At 40.2% G+C, this 21416-nt stretch overlaps 1 protein-coding gene across 1 annotated transcript in view; it reads right to left on the reverse strand.

Moving 5' to 3' along the window:
• Positions 1-852: 852 nt before the first annotated feature.
• Positions 853-21416, reverse strand: part of epor (erythropoietin receptor) — a 30918-nt gene continuing 10354 nt past the window's right edge. The window contains exons 2-8 of the mRNA XM_062974122.1: positions 15450-15591; positions 13641-13822; positions 11816-11967; positions 11586-11733; positions 5612-5699; positions 5101-5188; positions 853-3172 (exon numbers count right to left, since the gene is read on the reverse strand). Of these exons, the coding sequence (XP_062830192.1) occupies positions 2606-3172; positions 5101-5188; positions 5612-5699; positions 11586-11733; positions 11816-11967; positions 13641-13822; positions 15450-15591 (1367 nt within the window). The 3' untranslated portion in view covers positions 853-2605. The remainder of the gene's footprint in view (positions 3173-5100; positions 5189-5611; positions 5700-11585; positions 11734-11815; positions 11968-13640; positions 13823-15449; positions 15592-21416) is intronic.

Below are 21416 nucleotides of genomic sequence, written 5' to 3' on the forward strand. Positions count from 1 at the left end.
TCCTGTTTAATTGTACTCCAGAAACTTTGTTTTTGTGTCTGCCACAAACTATATTGAATCGGTTGGGACCATATGACCTATTCATTGAAAAACTACAGCAAAATGTGCTGCAGGATGTCCCACAAAAAACAAAGATTTTGCAGTTTAATAAACCTTTTTCATGTTTTTATGAGAGAACCAATTAGGAAATGCCATCTATAACCCAGGAACAAACATTGTTTTATATAATGTTATTGGTATGTGTGCATTGCTATTCTAGATCCCAGGAATGAGATCACAGTAAATGTGGATCTGTCCTGCTAGTTTGTCTCAAGACCTTCTGAGATGGCTATTCAAATATTATCTAGTGACAGTGGCAAGTTACTAAGCTACATCCAGCTAACAAGGGGTTGATTTAGCACTTAGGATGACAGTGGGCTATGTAGGATCTTTTGAAATACCTTTTGTCAATCAGACTTCCTGTGGGTATAGAGCTGATATGTATCAGGAACCTTCAGAGGTCCCAGGTATGAAAGTTTTACTGCTTTTGTTCTCAGAGGCTGTTTGTCTTTTCTAGTTTCAGCCTTTCCTTTTAGAAAGTTGACCATAATCATGAAGAAGGCTGGCTTCCAAAAGGTTAAGCTCTGGTTTCCCTTGTCATGGGAAAACCTCAAAACAGATCTACTTTTCTGTAAGTGGCAAGGAACAGTATAACTTTGAGGGTATCAGAGATTTTAAAATGTTTTCCAGCTGGTTATCATTTCAAAAGTTTGTTTGAAATGTAGTCTGCTTCTAAGCCATGCCTGGAGAAGGATGCTCTAAGGAGAAAATACCCAGAAACTTTATGCAATCTATTGTTCTTAGAATAAAACCTTTGTCAACAAAATTTGTATTTATTTTTTTAAAAACGTAATAAAATGTTTATAAAAATATTTACAATTCCTGTCTGAATCCTGACTCATAATTTTAAAAACAACAATTGTATATAGACCTACTTGTGAAAAATTAAATTGTAATCCTATTGCTCAAACAAGTGCAGTTTCATTCCATTTGTTTCGTGTTGGGTCTGAAAGACAGTTCAAAAGCAGAAGGAAAAGTTCAAAGTTTCGTCCAGTGTTATCAGAAGACTGTGAACATCACAAGTCACTCCAAGATGGACAAATAACAGTAATCTTCACAGCTTTTACTAATAGTCCAGTGTATGGCAGTGAACAGCAGGCAAAGTACTAATACAATTCTCTTAATGTCTGGAGGTTTTTTTTTTCCAGAGCTACTGTGCTGATTCAAACAGACAGCCCTTTACTATGCGAATCAGTATTTTTTCTCATTCTGTCCTCATTCTACAGATGAGATTATTATCATCATCATAGTCTTTATTTATATCCCGCCTTTCTCCCCATGGGGACACAAGGCGGCTAACATCTATCCACACTAAACAGTTTAAAAAGAGCAATACAAAAGTTAAAAACAAAAGCCATTCTGCTTTCTCTTGGAAAGGAGTTCCACAGCCTGGAAGCAGCCACCAAAAAGGCCCTCTCCCATGTTACCTCCAAGCGTGCTTGAATGGGTGGTGGGATTGAGAGAAGGCCCTCCCCAGTAGATTGTAGATGTCTCCCAGGTTCATAGTAGAAAGAGATGCAGATAACTCTTTCAGATAACCTGGACTGGAACCATATAGGGTTTTGTAGGTCAAAATCAGCACTTTGAATTGTGCTCGGAAACGTATTGGCAGCCCGTAGAGCTGTCACAACAGGGGAGTTGTATGCTTGCCTAAACCACATCTTCAATGGTAACAAAACAGAACTTCTGAGACTCTAGGAATGCTTCCATGTTCTCAACTTCCTGAACCCCACTCTGTTTTTCCAAGAGTTGGAGATGTTTCCTCAGATCTTCCATCTCAAGCCCAAACACTTAAGCAACATTTGTGGATTGGTTTTAGAATACAGCATGAAAATATATTTTAATTAAGTGTACAGTTCAAAAATGAAGATAAAGGAAAGCCAAGATCTTTCTGCTCACTCGTATAGTCTCAAGGGGGTTCCCTCCAATGGTAGAGGGTTGGTTGGTTAACTAGCTGGTTGGTGTGAAAGTTTCCAAGCAGGCTCTAGGCTTTAAACCTGGAGAAAATGGCATTCAGAGACTACAACTCTCAGAATCCATCGGTCAGCAGAGAAATTTCTAAGATTGGCTCAATCCTTCTGTCTTGGAAAATCTCTTGGACCATACCCACAGACACCTATGGGATACAGTCATCTTTACAGAACACGCTTGACTGTCTGCACAAATTAAAGATGTTGCAGTGCGTTTCATGTTAACATACTGTTAGATGGTCCACAGTTTCATTATGGACCAAACATATCATTAGTAGTACCCTCCAAAACGAGCCCTTCTGTGCATTTACTGCTCATTCACCCTCACTTCGCCATCTAGTTTGCAAACCTCTCTTCTTCTCAACAGAGCTATCGGGGGCTTCTAAGGCAGCCCCTAGCTGTTCCCACTAGCTTTGCCAGAGATTTGTTACACTAGTGAACGGAGGGAAAAGGGTGCCAGACTTATGGGCCAGTTCTCTCACTGCCTCTTTCCTCCTTGACCGAGTAGCTTGGTTCTGTGCTCACCATCATCACTGCTAGGAACACACAATGTAGGCAGGCTGGAATAATTGTGGGCCTCCATCACAGAGGTTGGTGTATAAGCTTGTTTGGCCTGCACTGGACTCTGCAAGGCTGTAGTCAGCTGAAATCCCAGAGTCGGAAACCATCTGGTAGCTGCTCTTGAGTTGGACATCTGTCTGGGGATGGCCCTGAGGACACAGGCTTTCTGAGCTGGGATCGAATACAGTGTACTCAAAGCTGGAGGATGTTTGGCTGGGCTCCCAAGACCTCGTTCTCTCACCGAGAGCTGGATCTGGGCTCTCACTGCCATCTCTGTCCGGCAAGAGCAGGGTGCCATCCACACCAAGGCAGCAGGGTAGCAGGTCTTCATCCAGGACTAGGTAATCATCCTGGGAGACTTCTGGCATTTGGGGGCGCTCTACCTTGTTGCGCTTTTTGGGGGGAAGTGGAGGAGGGAGATGAGGGCCATCCACTTTCCGGCCATCACGGTCAGACAGGACTTCCACCAGGAATGGCTGCTCCTCCAAATATGGAGAATTTTGGCTCCACCAAAGATAGGCACTCTGCTGCCCCATCCATAGCTGCAAAGAAAGAGGTATTGCTGTGTCAAGGACCAGGAGATGCTACCCAAAGTCCCCCTTTCCCCAGTCCCCCCCCCCCCAAATAGTTCTCTGTTTCTGTCTCCTTTACTCCCACAGTCTTCCTGTCCCCATTTGAGAGAACTCTACATTTGAAACATCTGATCTTGGTACAGTCTATTAACAGCAGTAATTAACAAAAACGTTTGAGTTGAACCAAACTGGCTCATATGGGGTGTTAAGAGATCCCTGAAACCTAAGCATTATGGTACAATACTTCTTATTCTTTGGTCCTCCTGTCATTTTTGGATTCCAGCTCTCAGAAGTCCCCCTCACCGTAGCCAATGGTAAAAGATCAATTGAAATCCAAGGCATCTGGAGCAGTGGTCGTCAACCTGTGGGTCCCCAGGTGTTTTGGTCTACAACTCTCAGAAATCCTAGCCAGTTTACCAGCTGTTGGGATTTCTAGGAGTTGAAGGCCAAAACATCTGGGGACCCACAGGTTGAGAACCACTAAGGAGGGTCAAAGACAGAGAATTTATTTATTTATTTATTTACAGTATTTATATTCCGCCCTTCTCACCCCGAAGGGGACTCGGGGCGGATCACATTACACATATAAGGCACAGAACAAAGACAAGACAAACATAGGCCCCGAGCTGGCCTCGAACTCATGACCTCTTGGTCAGAGTAATTTGTTACAGCTGGCTGCAGCTGGCTGGCTGCTCACCAGCCTGCGCCACAGCCCGGGCCTGATCCCCTAGAATCACTGCTCTAAGACATCATATGATGCACATTCTCCTTCAGGGTCACACACATGTATAACCTAAAGGGTAGCACCTCAAATCGTAATAAAAATTCTAAATGTAATTCCTTTGGGATAGCATGCCGTCACAGTAAGGCAAAGCAAATGTAAACATTACAACAGTGGTAGAGAATTGTTGTCCTATTATACTCCCAAGGCTAGAAATATATAATTTACCTCAGTGGTTCTTAAGCTTTGGTCCTCCAGATACTATGGATCTCAGCTACTAGAATTTTCGAACATTAGCCAAACTGACTGGGGCTTCTGGGAGCTGGAGTCCAAAACACCTGAAGAACCAACAGTTGGGAACCACCACTCATATGGAATATGCAACATTGATGGGAAACTCCTAGAAATCAGTTTGCAACTTTAAAACTACTTGATTGTCTTCCTGGTGTGGGAATAATGTAGTCTTTTAGAAATTGCTGGACTGCAATTTTGACCAGACCCAGTCAGCCAAGCTATTGGCAAAAATGCTAGGAACAGTAATGCAACAATATGCATGGTTAAAGGTTGGACTGAGCGGTTCTGTGGTCTTTTCCAACTATGGTTCTGAATACAGTAGAGTCTCACTTATCCAACATTCACTTATCCAACGTTCTGGATTATCCAACGCATTTTTGTAGTCAATGTTTTCAATACATCGTGATATTTTGGTGCTAAATTCGTAAATACAGTAATTAGTACATAGCATTACTACGTATTTAACTACTTTTTCTGTCAAATTTGTTGTCTAACATGTTGTTTAGGTGCTTCATTTGTAAAATCATAATCTAACTTGATGTTTAATAGGCTTTTCCTTAATCCCTCCTTATTATCCAACATATTCATTGATCCAACATTCTGCCGGCCCGTTTATGTTGGATAAGTGAGATTCTACTGTATTTGAAAGGTCAAATCAAAGGAAGCCTACTATCTATATATTCCAAAAGAATTTCCATAAAGCATATGTCCGCTTTACTTTTAACATAATTGATATATCTCATTACAGGGTGTTTGACTGACAAGTTCCCCAACTTGTGTATGAAGAATTGGGAAGTGTGTGATCCTACTGCTACATCAAACCACTAGTCACCCCAAGCTCTGCTATAATGTAAAATGAGAAACCTGGGAAGCAAACACATACCTGGAAGTTGCCTTTGTAAATAGTGAAAAGGTCTTTGAATTCATGCTCTGGGGAAGGGATTACAGGCCACATCTTTTGCTTCAAAAACCTGGTGGGAGAGAATGGGACAGAACAATAATTAGTAAGAAAATATGAGCAAACAAGGCATTAATATTAGAGTGTGAGCACATGACATCACTGTAGGGCAATGGTTTTCAACCTGTGGGTCCCAGGTGTTTTGGCCTACAACTCCCAGGAATCCCAGCCAGTTTACCAGCTGTTAGGATTTCAGGGAGTTGAAGGCCAAAACATCTGGGGACCCACAGGTTGAGAACTACTGCTCTAGGGACTTGTAAAAATTAAAGCAATCTATAGGATTTCCATATGGGCCAAATTGATGAGGCTTGAAATGCCATTATGGGTCCTCAAGATCTAACTACCAAGGTCTACATGTGTAGAATGTAGAGGGGAACAGCTAACCAATAGAAGCTAATGGAGAAGAAGAAACAGGTTTTACCAGTCTAAATGATACCTGTGTTTGGACATAAGAGTGATGAAAATCAAGAACAGAACGATCAACACCAGAATTAGCGACAACGTCAGGATGAAGGGATCCAGATCTGCAAGGCAGAAGAGAAGGTTAGGTCCACCGGAAATACTACATATTATACCTTAGACATCTGCAGTGAAAGAATTCTGCATAATACTATACTAAAGTCAAAACACATGACTATTTGGTTTAATTGTGAAGTTTGAGAAATACATAAGAATATTATGTGGAAAGTCTCCTCCCTCTGTTCCTACATTGCCACATAATCTAGTTCAAGAAAGATAATCTGGATTTTAAATGGCAGTGTAGAAGGCCCTCAGTTTCTTGAAGTTTATTTTTCACTAAAATTTCAAGATTTATACATGAGTATATAGGGTAAGTCCTGTACAGTATAAGATTATTGTCCACAGTTTTAAATTAACTTTCTGGATCAATGATGGGAAGAAGGTCATTGATTAAGAAAGGGAAGCATAAAGGATTACAAAAGGGAGAATAAATAATAACCAGGAATAGAGAATTAGAAAAGGAGATTAACAGAAATTGTATCCAAAATCTGAAGGATAAGGGATGGGAAATCATACATATTATTGCAGAAGAAGTAATAAACACTACTAAAGAAACTTGTATAGAAACCAAAAGAACAATGCACACGAAAATTGCTAGTATGTACTAGAGGTGTGCAAAAACATCGTTACTCCTCGTAAGTCATATCAAATTCATTAAATTCATGCATACGAGGCAATATTAGAAACATGCAGGAAAGGGGGGAATTTAGAAATTGAAACACTCACCAATAATTTTAGTTAAGATTCTGTAACATTCGGATGTCTCCCAAGGTCAATTTAATATTCAGTATAAGCATTAAACAACCTTGTCAAAGCCAAGAGAACATAAAGTGCTTTAAAAACCAAACCTTTTTATTTGGCTCGGTTGCCATAAAGAACACAGCAAGCTTTAAAATGTAGTTTGGGAAGGCAAGGTCCCCTGTAGCAGAGTATGCAAAAGGCCCTGCCCTAAACTACATTTCCTAGAATGCAGTGCCCAGCATAAGAAACCCCAATGATGCCAGCCATTTAGAGTGAGTCTAATAATAAATAAAATTATTGAACCTGCAAAGAGGACTTAAGCAAGTGTGTAATAGTATAAATCTGTGCTAAGTTAAAGTTATGTGGTTGTGTGTCATAAAGACAGACATTAAAGGGAATTGCTGTTGTCGCATTTTGGGGGGGGGATAAATTGTTTTTATTTAAACTTTTTAACATCCCCCAAAATCAGTAAATGTGTGAATCTTTCTGAAACTTCTGGGGGTTGGTGCCCTGGTTATCTTGTGCATTCTATATAAAAATCAAGGAGATAGCTCTTGTAGTTTTTTTAATGTTTATAAATATTATGAAAATTCCCCCAAAATCAGAGGATAAGTTAAACTTTCTGAAATTTGGTGGGTAACACTGGTAAATGTATTCTACCACTGTAGCACGTTTCACCTCAATAGCTTTTAAAATGAGTAAGATAGGAGTCCCTGAAGTTTCCAAACTATAGTCATTTAATTATGTGCATGCACATGCGCAATTACTGTAACAAAATATCAATGAAATTTAATTACTCTCGTCATAGTAACGGGTTTTTCACTAAGTATACTTTAAAAACACTTTAGAAATGAAGCCCCAGTGCCCCCCAGTTTTGTAAATACTTTTGAACCATTTAATGGATTGCACATGCCTAGAAAGTACATCTTGCAAATAGTATCTTAACCATAAGATTCACTCAAAATGGTGTTTATAAATGTAGAAGATTCTTTGCTAAAAGAGCTTCTGACAGATCTTAAAATCAAAGCCAAACCAATTAACTATCAGAAATCAATGATGAATTTCCAAGGTGGAAACGCTGTATTCGTATGTTGGGTCTTGTTGGGATTTTATGCCAATATTTATCTGTTTTTTGAAGGCATTGAATGTATGCCTTTGTTTGTTGGAATCTGCCCCAAGTCCCTTCAGGGAGATAGGGCAGAATAGAAATAAAGTATTATTATTTTATGATGCAGCAAACAAGATAGATATGCTGGATTTTGTATTACAAAATCACAAGTCGCACACTTCCCAAGTGTCTAAGACTGTGTGATGTATTTTCGGATGATGCGTGCAGATCCCAGTAGGGTGGCCTTTTGCAGTTGGCAGATCGTGATTTTGTCAATGTTTATTGTTTCCAAATGCCGGCTGAGATCTTTTGGCATGGCGCCCAATGTGCCGATCACCACCGGGACCACCTGCACTGGTTATTATTATTATTATTATTATTATTATTATTATTATTATTATTATTATTATTATTATTATTATTATTATTATTACAGAGGACTCCAATGCAATCCAGGGAAGACTCAGTTTTTTCATGACTATAATCCAGTTCTCAACATATTTCCCAAATTACTGATGAGAAAAGGGAGAAGGGGAGAAGAAGGAAGTCCTAAATTTTCTGCCAGTAAAATGATGAATCTATCCCACTGTATACTCGATGTTTCAGTGATTAAAGCAAACAGAAAAAGAACCTAAAAGTTGAAAACAACACCTGCATCTGATTCGTAGTTGTTTTGCCATATTGCAGTTTGTTGCAATTCAATTCCACCTTTTCAGATTTTGTCTATGTGAGCAAGAATAATCTCACATAAAAATTATTCTGAGTAAAAAAAACAGCCAAGAATCACAAGAGGCAATACTAAAGGATGAGAGGGAATGGTTCTGCATTTACAAGTGATAAACTTTATTATGTTGCCAAGCCTTTAAAGGGCTAACAAAATGGATACACAACGACAATTCACAAAAGAAGACTGGAATTAACATTCAGCAATCGTTGTGTCTATTTTACAAGCTTTATTACTGGAAAGTGGAATATGGGAAACATCCGATACAACAGGAAATCTCTTAAGAATATAAATATCAACATATGCTGTTGTCAACAAAGTCAGTGGTAGAATCCCTGTTTTAGTCTTGAATTTAATCCCTTTAAACTTCTTGAACATTTTGATCTGTAGAAGAGAAACAAAGTCTTTGTAGAGAAAAGACAGTTTGTGTGCAATAACTAGTAAATTGCATATATGTGCACTGCAGTTTGAAAAAAAAATCTGATTTGAGAATCTGTAAACAGAAAATGACACAGAGATACAAGAAAAAAAACCACTTTCAGTGTAGGGAACTGGCTTTGGGAGGATAGAATTACTAAACTTGTGCATAATTTCATTTTTAATTTGTATTTAAGATCAAAATTGATAAATTCATCCATCTGAATCGATATTCTTTTTCTTTGGCCTGATCACCATAAGGAAGGCACTGGAGACGGGACTAAAGTTAATGGGTGGGAGACTGAGAACACAGCCATCTTAAATGTAGTTTGGGAAGGTGAGGTCCCCTGTGGCAGAGAATGCAAAAGGCCCTACCCTAAACTACATTTCCCAGAATGCAATGCTTAGCATCTGAAGGACCCAACGAGGGCTGCAGCAGCCAGCTGTTTAGGGTCAGTCTAATAATAAATGAAATTATTGAATCTGTAAAGAGGACTAAAGTGAGTGAGTAATACTATAAATCTGTGCTAAGTTGAAATTATGTGGTTGGGTGTCATAAAAGACAAATAGACATTCAAGATAGCTCTTGTAGTTTTTTTATGTTGTTTATAAAGACTTTGAAAATTATCAAAAAATCTGTGGACAAGTGAAATGTTCTGAAATTTGGTGGCCTAACAGTGATAAATGTATTCTACCACTGTAGCAAGTTTCACTCCAATAGCTTTAAAAATAAGGGAGAAAAAAGCCCCTGAAGGTTCCTCAATTATAGTAAATACTATACTGAAATAGTAACAAAATTTCGTAACTCTTGTTATAGTAACAAAATTTTCACAAACTATGAGAAACACTTTAGGAATGAAGCACCAGCACCCCCAGTTTTGTAATGACTTTTGAACTATTTTTTATGAATCACACATCTTTAAGAATTACCTCTTAAAATTAACATATTAACATATCTATCTATCTATCTATCTATCTATCTATCTTAAAAAAATAGGTACTCAGTATTGATTAGGATTTAATTCCAGGAATTCCTGTTGATATCAAAGTCTCATAATATACAATGTAATAGCAAAATGACATCCCTTATATAAAAATTGTAAAATCAATGTTTGCTTTTTGTAAAAAAAAAAAAAATGGGGGGGGGATATTTTCAAGCCACAGATGGTTGAATGTTCAGATGCAGAATTCATGGATACAGATGGTTGACTATACTGATGGAATATAAAAAACTGAAAAATTGATAAATTAAGTTGAAGTTTTGGTCGTACAAGAAACTTAAATTCTATTAAATTAAGAAAAAAAACTGGAGGGCCTCCACCTTCTGATTAGGTAATTTATATCTTTCTACACCACACGCCCATTCACATTCTACAATTATAGTGCTATAAGAACCAGTTTCACTGCCATGGCAGGATCTTATAGAATCCTGGGATTTGGATTTTGGTCAGATGCACCCCATCTACACTGTAGAATTAATGAACTTTGGCATTATTTTAATTCCATGGTTCAACGCTATGGAATCCTGAGATTTGTAATTTGGAAAGGCTAAAGTGATGTTAACCTGCGTTAATTCTACAGTGTAGATGCACTCCATTCTCTCATAAATTTGACTTTTTTAATATTAATTTTTATTTACATACATTAATAACATACAGTGAAACAGAACACAAAACAGTGAACAGTTTACAAACAACAACCCCACCACCAAGGCCTGAACAAGTATCATTTCATTTACCATAAAATTTATAATTCAACAATTAAACCAATGTCATATCCAAAATTCCTGACGAACAAGGTTGTATTGTTTTCCTTTTTCACTTTCTAGAACATATTTAATAAAAACTGACCAGAAATGAGAGATGTCAATTTGTTCATTTCCACCAATCTGAACAGTTTCAAAGTTCATTCCTCAGTCGATGGAAGCATTGCTTTTCTAAAGAGCAATCACTTTACCTTCTAGATTACTTTCTGATATTTTTCACCTAGTTTTGCCACATATTTCAAAAATGTTGGGGTCTGTGGGATGTTTTAAAACAGAGCACAAATCCAAGTGGCAGTTTAGGGGTAACTGCGAAGTGCGTTAAAGCACTGAGCTGGAGACCGAAAGGTCCCAGGTTCAAACCCCGAGCGGCGTGAGCGGCCGCTGTTAGCTCCAGCTCCTGCCAACCTAGCAGTTCGAAAACATGCCAATGTGAGTAGATCAATAGGTACCGCTCCAGCAGGAAGGTAACGGCGCTCCATGCAGTCATGCCGGCCACATGACCTTGGAGGTGTCTACGGACAATGCCGGCTCTTTGGCTTAGAAATGGAGATGAGCACCAACCTCCAGAGTCAAACATGACTGGACTTAACGTCAGGGGAAACCTTTACCTTTACTTTTACTTTCAATTGGAAAAATAACATTATGTAAGAACATTTGAAAAATTTTCTATTCCTGGTTTGAAAATGTTATTTTGTGTTTAATTGTGCAGTACTTACTTTGAAAGTAGTTGTTATGCTCCAGAAATTTTGTTTGTGTGGCTGCCACAAATTCTGTTGAATTGGTTGAGTCTGGATGAGATATTCATTGAAAACTATAGCAAACTGCTGCAGGATGTACCGCAAAAACAACGTTTTTGCAGTTTAATAAACCTTTTCCATGTTTTCATGGTAGATCCAATTAGGAAATGACATTTATAACCCAGGAACAAAAAATTGTGTTACATAGTGTAATCGAATTTTGTAGGATGTAGTCTTAGGGCCATGAGATGCTTAGGGTGGCATATGAAACAAGAAGAAAAAAACCTCAATTTTCTTGATGTTTAATAATGAACTTACCATGTTGGCATGGTAAGCTACCAAGAATTCTGCAGAGCAGATGAGGAAACTACCATGAATGAATGGATGAAAAATTCTTACCGCTGGGTATAACTACTGACACAGATTGTGACCAGACACTCCAGTAGCCATTGTAGGATCCTCGAGCCTTGGCCCTCACAGCCAGAGTGTAGCGAATGCCACTTTTCAAGTTGACAAGGTGATAGGTCTGTCCAATGGTTGTCTCAACCTGCAGCACAAAAACAGGGCTTAGAGGGAGGAAAAGAGGAAGGCAGCATCCAGAGTTCAGGAGGAAATAACCAGGGACTTACCCGCTGGGTCTCGTAGCCCTCAGGGGAGATGGAAACCTCATAGTGCAGATTGCTGTCCATATTTGTAACGGGAGGTGGCAACCAGCTCACATTCAACAATTGCGACGACTCCAACAGCTGCACTGTCAGGTTGGAGGGCGGATCTAACAAAACTGTCACAAGGAATGGAAGAGGAGAAGAGTGAGAACTGAAAATACGTATTTCTCTTTACACATAAGGCAGTGGTGGGGGACAGGCCTGTAGCGAGGGGGGGGGGGGGGTTAGGGGTTCAACCCCCCCCCCCCACCCCCTGAAATTTTTCAGGTTATAAAAAAAACCTGGTTTACTCATGAATTTTAACTGGTTAACCAAATCCCCATGCTAAGTCTATGAGACACAAAACATTAAGAGTCCCTCCAGGCACTATCTCAAGCAGATATTGACAGGTTTGTAGCGGGGAGGGGTGTGTGATAGGGGTTAACCCCCCCCCCCCCCGAAATTTTCAAAACCCCTCCCGAATTTTTTTTTCTGGCTACGGCCCTGGTGGGGGATGATGCCACAGGGGGAGCTGCCACTTCACCATTCACTTGTGACATCGAGTCCTTGATGGAGTACTTCCTCATTCTTCCACACGCTGTTGGAAGGTTTTTTATGGTGTTGTATATTAGTTAAATTAGCCTCCCAACATAAAGCGGTTAATTTAACAACACCATAAAAAAGCCTCCCCACATAAAGCGGTGGGAGCCCCGGTGGCAAAGTTTGTTAAAGCACTGAGCTGCTGAACTTGCAGACTGAAAAGTCACAGGTTCAAATCCCGGCAGCGGCATGAGCGACTGCTGTTAGCTCCAGCTCCTGCCAACCTAGCAGTTCGAAAACATGCCAATGTGAGTAGATCAATAGGTACCGCTCCAGCGGGAAGGTAACGGCACTCCATGCAGTCATGCCAGCCACATGACCTTCTAGGTGTCTACAGACAACGCTGGCTCTTCGGCTTAGTAATGGAGATGAGCACCAACCCCCAGAGTAAGACATGACTGGACTTAACGTCAGGGGAAAACCTTTACCTTTACCTTATATTAGTTAAATTAGCCTCCCCACATAAAGCGGTACCTAAATTTCCTACTCGATAAATGCAACTGTCTTTCGGGCTGCATAGGACAACAGCAAGCTAGACATTTAAAATGGTCGGGAGCTCACTTCGACCTGGTTTGCTTCGAAGGCATGGCCTCTCGGTCAGTAGTAATTTATTGCAGCTGGCTACTAACCAGCTGTGCCACATAATCAAAATCTTAATGTTAAACCTATTTGGGAAGGAAAAAAAACTGATACCCTTTTTCAATTTGGACTTGTGGTTAATGATAGAATAGAGCCAAAGGTTGGCATTCTGTGGCCACGTTGACACCAGGGCAGGAGGAGGAGGCAGCAGGTGGGCATACAAGAGATCTATTGGGTGTTCTTTGGTCAATGACAAGGTCGATCAACTTGAACAAGAAATGTCCTCGAATGTCCTCTTGAGATAAGGCTATTCAAGAGGCTGCAGTTCACATTAACCATCTTAGCTGGCCTGCACTATCTCTCTTGCTTTGTTGCCAGAGTCATCTTGACCCTTAGGCAGAGTGAGGACACAGTGTTTTTCCAGGTGAGGTCTGACCAAAGCTGTTGTCTCATGTTCAGCTTGTTGTCCACGAAGACTCAAAGATCTTTTTCACATCTATTAATGTTGAGCCAGACATCACCCATCATATATCTGTGCATTTCATTTTTTTCTGCCTAAGTGTGGTCATTAATTGCAATGGGGTAAAATATTATTCTCTGCCAGCTCATCCATCTTATGCTTAGAACTTACTCAGCCTTTCCACATAGAGGTTTCTTCTGCTATATATGGTATGGTTCATCCCATCAAAGACTTTGACTTCCATAGGGGCGAAGGCCGAAACATCTCCCCGCGGAAAGAAGCAAGTATAACGTGTTGTGTTCCAAGGTGTATATTCCACAGTCAAATTGCACAGTGTTAGGTATTGGTCTTCTCTGTGTGGAAGGAAATAATAGACAATTATGAAAATTTGGAACAAAACTAATCTGAAAGTTTTCTTTTTTTGTTCCCAGTAGAGACCCCAGAAATAGAAAGGCAGATATTGCTTTAAGTGATTCCTGAAGACATGGTTTACATGGTTTCTGCTATGCTTTATGAATTTTTTTACTCCTGAGACTAAGTTTCCTGTCGGGGCTAGTAGTCAAGATAAAAAAGGTAAAAATTTCAGATGCCTTTGAACAAATATTTCAAATCCCCATGTGAATCCATCTTCAGCATTCCTGCAACTGCTGGCAAGGAGCCCTTCTCTTTGTCTTCTACTCCTCTTCCTTCTCTAATTTGGGATTGGCAGGGTGCAAGCCTTTGGAGTCTAGGCTCTGTTAGATTGCAGCTCCCAATAATCCTAATCAGAAGAGTCAATGATGAGGAATTCTGGGAGTTGAAGCACTTTATCAGTCACCTCGTGTTTACAATATTTATATGGTACCTCTACCCAGTCTACTTTTACAACCTCTCTATTTTAATCCATGTTTTTATTAGTTCTTGTCATTTGATTTTATTGGCTAATGTTTAAATTTTTATAATTGTGCATGTCTTTTGTCTATTATTGTGTTTTATATTGCTATTGTTTTTATTCGGGCTTGGCGCCATGTAAGCCGCCCTGAGTCCCCTTTGGGGAGATAGAGGCGGGGTATAAAAATAAAGTTGTTATTATTATTATTATTATTATTATTATTATTATTATTATTATTATTACATCTGGAGGGCTACAGTTTTCCTGATTCTGCCAGAAATTCTTCTGCCTCTTATGCTTCTCAACAGCTTAGCTATTGGCAGATCCTGCAATGTCACATCCCTTGTGGCATGTCATTGAGCCTTCCCCAACCTATGGCTCTTTGAATATGTTAGGATTATTACTCCTACCATCCTTCGCCAAAAGGATAATTTGCTGTGCTGTTTAGGTAGACCTAATGAGCAATAGGTGTTGGATGGTTACTCTTTTTGGATCAAATGCTGGGATGACAGGCTGAACCTTCAGAAAGTTCCTATTACTTTAATCATGGATGTGTAAAATGGACATTTTAAGCAGTTGTATTTATTACCTACTTATTTTCTCTGAAATCCTTTCATCCACATAAGGCATTAAAGGTACAGGAGTCTTATTCACATGGCAAGCCTTGGATCTGATATTAAGGACAGGTACAGGGACACCACAGAATAGGGTTGTTGTATGTCTTTCGGGCTATGTGGCCATGTTCCAGAAGTATTCTCTCCTGACGTTTCGCCCACATCTATGGCAGGCATCCTCAGAGGTATACCTCACAACCTCTGAGGATGCCTGCCATAGATGTGGGCGAAACGTCAGGAGAGAATACTTCTGGAACATGGCCACACAGCCCGAAAGACATACAACAACCCTGTGATCCCGGCCATGAAAGCCTTTGACAACACACCACAGAATATATTTTTGAAGACCAAAATATATTTGTAGAAGAGACTTGGCCACTCCAGGAGAATCTAAGCTGGTAGCATTGAGCATCTTCTTCTCAGACAAAATATCTAATAACCAAAACGTTAACCCCTTGAGATTGACTCTTTTTGTATAGCTGGCAAGTCACTCACCCATACTTGTAGCCAAAGCTGTATGTGCTCTGATAGTTTTGTTCTTCAGTCAGTCTGGATGTCTCCCAGAAGCAGGCCAGCTCTTCCATTTTCTCTGTGAAACACTTGGGATATGAAAGGTTCTCTTTCTGTAGAAATGCAACTGGAAGAAAAACAAAACCACAGGGTGAATGTTACCCAAAGAAATGGCGATAGATTACAAATGGGAAAAAAGGAAAATACTCGGGAATATCACTCTCAAATAAGAATACGACACTATTTCAAGACAATTACGAAAATACATGGAAAGAAATAAAATCAGATATACAAAGATGGAGTACATTGAAGTTATCACTATTGGGAAGAATAGGGGCCGGGCTGTGGTGCAGCTGGTTAAATAGCCAGCTGCAATAAATCACTATGACCAAGAGGTCATGAGTTTCGAGGCCAGCCGGTGTTGGAGTAAGCACCCGACCATTAAAATAAAAAATAACCCCTGCTCGTTGTTGACCTAAGCAACCGAAAGATAGTTGCATCAAGTAGGAATTTAGGTACCACTTTGCGGGGAGACTAATATAACTAATTTATGACACCATAAAAACCGTCCAGCAGCCATTGGAATGAGGAAGTATCCATCAAGATGTCACAGTAGATGATGAAGCAGCTGCTCCCCCTGTGGCCAGAATCGAGCATCCCCTCAGGAAGCTGGAAGCTGGAGAATGTTAAATTGCCTCTGTGTCTTTGTCTATGTCTCTATGTTCATATGGCATTGAATGTTTGCCATGTATGTGTGCATTGTGATGCACCCTGAGTCCCCTTCCAGGTGAGAAAGGTGGAATATAAATACTGTAAATAAATAAATAAATGAATAAATAACTGCAGTTAAACTGAATATATTACCAAAAATGCTATTTCTTTTTCAGAACATTCCAATTATAATAAATGACACACCTTTTAAACAATGGAAAAATACTTAACCAAATATACCAAATACATACAGCAAGGCAAGAAGCCTAGAATTAAAACCAAGATTTTGCAGGATGAAAAGCAAAGGGGAGGATTGGGATTGCCAGAGCTGAAATTGTACTTCAAAGCATGCATACTAGTTTGAATGAAAGATTGGCTAACCTTAAGAAATGAGAGACTGTAAAATTAGGAGGTCATGATTTACATTTTGGATGGCATGCCTATATATGGTATCAAAAAGCAAAAGTACGCACAGACTTTAATCACCATTTTATAAGATGAGCCATACTAAGCACAAAACTAAACCCTGTCCAAAAACCCTGTTATCAATTTCAATGGAAGAAGCTTTTTACAAGCTAGATAAGAAGAAAGGAGAACACTGGATTACATATAGAGATTTAATAATGCATGAAGATGATAAATACAGATTTAAAACTCAAGAACTGAAGGATGCAGGACTTCACCTACAGTGGTACAGATATAGGCAGCTGAAAGAAAGATTTGCACTAGACAGTAAAAATATGGGATTTGAAAGAGACCAATCAGAATTTGAAAAGGAACTGTGTACTAATGAAGAACATCTTATTGGAAAAATATATAAAGTATTACTGAAGATGGAAATGGAAACAGAACTGATAAAGGAGTGTATGATTAATTGGGCACAAACATAGAACTACGGTAGATAAATGGGGAAAAATGTGAACTTGGCTTAAATAAAATTAAATGCTACGATGTTAGCGAAAATTTTTATAAATGATGAAGAAGTGATACCTGATCCCAGCAAAGCTAACTAAAACGTATAAGGGAAGAAACAACAAGTGCTAGAAATGTAAAGAACAGGAAGGAACTTTCTTCCACATGTGGTGGTCCTGTAAAAAAGCAAGCGAATTCTAGGGGCAAGGTACAAAAAGCACTGCAAGAAAATTTTCATTTGAAGACACAATTGGAGCCTGATTTGTTTTTATTGGGAATGACAAATAACCAAACAAAATCACTAAATTATTAAGTATTGCACAACACGATAATAGCAGCAAGAACAGTATACACACAGTTCTGGAAGAAGGCAGACCAACCAACAAAAGATGAACGGATAGTGGAAGTCTTTAAAAGAGCAGAAATGGACAAATTAGCAATGATGAACAAAGCAAAACACAAATAAACTTTATCAAGAATTGGGAACTATTTCTAAATTATGTTTTAAAAAAGAATGAAGGAAAAGTTTTTATAGAAGACTTCATAATTTAACCTGTTAGAATCTGTGCAGGGAATCTATAAATAATATCCATCCAGAAGGAAGAATAAAAAAACAATGAAACAAGAAGAACGGAATTATATATGAATGTCTCTAACCCAAGGGAAAGGAAGTCATTAAACTGGGAGGGGTGGGAGGAGAGGGAAGCATAATCAAACACGGATATTGTTAGGTAGTATAGTATTGGTTCATGTATATATACATGTATATAGATTTCTTTCACTGTTTCTTTATGAATATGTAAATTGAAAATAAAAGCATATTGATCATAAAGAAAGGTCGATGGAGCTAGGTATGTTAAGTTAAGGTATGTTAATAGCCATGTTAACTCCCATCACTGGAATTTAACCATTGAGGGCTATAACCTCTTTCACAGAAATAGAACAAAGGGGAGAGGAGGGGGGGTAGCTTTATATGTCAAAAACAGTTACGTTGCAGAAGAAATGCAAGACTGTAATCCGGGAAACCAGCTTGAAAGCATCTGGATAAGAATCAAGGGAACCGGGACTCAAAAAGATCTTGTCGTGGGTGTCTACTACAGACCTCCGAGTCAGGATGAAGGACTTGATGAAGCCTTCTGTCAACAGCTGACCAAACAGGCACAAAGAAGAGATATAGTAGTCATGGGCGATTTCAATTATCCCGATATCTGCTGGAAAACAAACTCAGCCAAGAGTACAAAGTCCAACAAATTCCTTACTTGCCTTGCAGATAATTTTATGGTCCAGAAGGTAGAAGAGGCAACAAGGGGATCAGCAACTCTTGATCTAATCTTAACAAATGTGGAAGACCTGATCAATACAGTTGAAGTGGTTGGATCCTTAGGGGCAAGTGACCATGTGCTCCTGCAGTTTGCAATACAAAGGAATGCTGAAACTAAGACAAGTCAAACACGCTTTCTGGACTTTAAGATAGCTGACTTCCAAAAAATGAAGGAATTACTGAGCGGCATTCCATGGACGCCAATATTAAAAAACAAGGGAGTTAAGGATGGATGGGAGTTTTTCAAAAGTGAAATACTCAAGGCGCAAATGCAAACAGTGCCAACAAAGAAGAAAAATAAGACAAGTGCAAAGAAGCCAGAATGGATGTCCAAAGAACTTCTAACTGAGCTAAAAGTCAAAAGTGACATGCACAAGAAGTGGAAAAGGGGAGAAATCACCAAAGAAGAATTCAAACATATAACCAACACCTGTAGGGAAAAGGTTCGCAAGGCTAAAGCGCAAAATGAGCTCAGGCTTGCCAGGGACATAAAAAACAACAAAAAAGGCTTTTTTGCTTACGTTGGTAGAAAAAGGAAGAAAAAGGAGGCGATAGGGCCATTGCAAGGAGAAGATGGGGTGATGGCGACAGGGGACAGGGAAAAGGCAGAACTACTTAATGCCTTCTTTGCCTCGGTCTTCTCACAAAAAGAAAGCCATCTTCAACCTCAGCAACATGGAATGGACGAAGGATTGGGGGAAATCCAACCCCAAATAGGGAAACAAGTTGTCCAGGAACACCTGGCCACTCTAAACGAATTGAAGTCCCCAGGGCCAGACCAGCTACACCCAAGAGTACTGAAGGAACTAGCGGAAGTTATTTCAGAACCACTGGCAATTATCTTCGAGAGTTCTTGGAGAACAGGAGAAGTCCCAGCAGATTGGAGGAGGGCGAATGTGGTCCCTATCTTCAAGAAGGGAAAAAAGAACGACCCAAACAATTACCGTCCGGTCAGCCTCACATCAATACCAGGCAAAATTCTGGAAAAGATCATTAAGGAAGTGGTCTGCGAACACTTAGAAACAAATGCGGTCATTGCTAATAGTCAACACGGATTTACCAAAAACAAGTCATGCCAGACTAATCTGATCTCTTTTTTCGATAGAGTTACGAGTTGGGTCGATACAGGGAATGCCGTGGATGTAGCGTACCTGGATTTCAGTAAGGCCTTCGACAAAGTCCCCCACGACCTTCTGGCAAACAAACTAGTAAAATGTGGGCTAGACAAAACTACGGTTAGGTGGATCTGTAATTGGCTAAGCGAACGAACCCAAAGGGTGCTCACCAATGCGTCGTCTTCATCATGGAAAGAAGTGACAAGTGGAGTGCCGCAGGGCTCCGTCCTGGGCCCGGTTCTGTTCAACATCTTTATTAACGACTTAGACGAAGGGTTAGAAGGCACGATCATCAAGTTTGCAGACGACACAAAACTGGGAGGGATAGCTAACACTCCAGAAGACAGGAGCAGAATTCAAAACGATCTTGACAGACTAGAGAGATGGGCCGAAACTAACAAAATGAAGTTCAACAGGGACAAATGCAAGATACTTCACTTCGGCAGAAAAAATGGAAATCAAAGATACAGAATGGGGGACGCCTGGCTTGACAGCAGTGTGTGCGAAAAAGACCTTGGAGTCCTTGTGGACAACAAGTTAAACATGAGCCAACAATGTGATGCGGCTGCTAAAAAAGCCAATGGGATTCTGGCCTGCATCAATAGGGGAATAGCGTCTAGATCCAGGGAAGTTATGCTCCCCCTCTATTCTGCCTTGGTCAGACCACACCTGGAATACTGCGTCCAATTCTGGGCACCACAGTTGAAGGGAGATGTTGACAAGCTGGAAAGCGTCCAGAGGAGGGCAACTAAAATGATTAAGGGTCTGGAGAACAAGCCCTATGAGGAGCGGCTTAAAGAGCTGGGCATGTTTAGCCTGCAGAAGAGAAGGCTGAGAGGAGACATGATAGCCATGTACAAATACGTGAAGGGAAGTCATAGGGAGGAGGGAGCGAGCTTGTTTTCTGCTGCCCTGCAGACTTGGACGCAGAACAATGGCTTCAAACTACAGGAAAGGAGATTCCACTTGAACATCAGGAAGAACTTCCTCACTGTGAGAGCTGTTCGACAGTGGAACTCTCTCCCTGGGGCCGTGGTGGAGGCTCCTTCTTTGGAGGCTTTTAAGCAGAGGCTGGATGGCCATCTGTCGGGGGTGCTTTGAATGCGATTTCCTGCTTCTTGGCAGGGGGTTGGACTGGATGGCCCATGTGGTCTCTTCCAACTCTACTATTCTATGATTCTATGATCTTTAACTGAAGATGCCATGTCGAAGAAAGAGACTGCTTCAGAAACTAGAACATGAACCAACCGATTTAAATTGCAAAAAAGAGAGATTTCACCCAACATTTGGGAAACGTATTGACTGCAAGAGTTATTTGAGGACAGAATACACTGTCTCAGGTCCCTTCTACACTGCCATATAAAATCCAGATTATCTGCTTTGAAATGGATGATATGGCAGTATAAAGGTAAAGGTAAAGGTTTCCCCTGATGTTAAGTCCAGTCATGTCTGATTCTGGGGGTTGGTGCTCATCTCCATTTCTAAGCCGAAGAGCTGGCGTTGTCCGTAGAGTCCTCCAAGGTCATGTGGCCGGCATGACTGCATGGAGCGCCGTTACCTTCCCGCCGGAGTGGTACCTATTGATCTACTCACATTGGCATGTTTTCAAACTGCTAGATTGGCAGAAGCTGGAGCAACAGTGGGCGCTCACTCTGCTACCGGGATTTGAACCTGGGACCTTCCGGTCTGCAAGTTCAGCAGCTCAGTGCTTTAACACACTTTGCCACCGGGGCTCCGTCATATGGCAGACTCATAGAATCCAGTTCAAAGAAGATAATGTCGATTATCTGCTTTAATGATCTGGATTATACGGCAGTGTAGAAGGGGCCTGAGCAATATGACCGGTTTCCTTGAACTTCCCTCTAATCTTCCTGCATCCTTCTATGTGTCCAT

This window comes from Anolis carolinensis, chromosome 2 (assembly GCF_035594765.1).
Source record: "Anolis carolinensis isolate JA03-04 chromosome 2, rAnoCar3.1.pri, whole genome shotgun sequence".
In the NCBI taxonomy this organism is placed as follows: domain Eukaryota; kingdom Metazoa; phylum Chordata; class Lepidosauria; order Squamata; family Dactyloidae; genus Anolis; species Anolis carolinensis.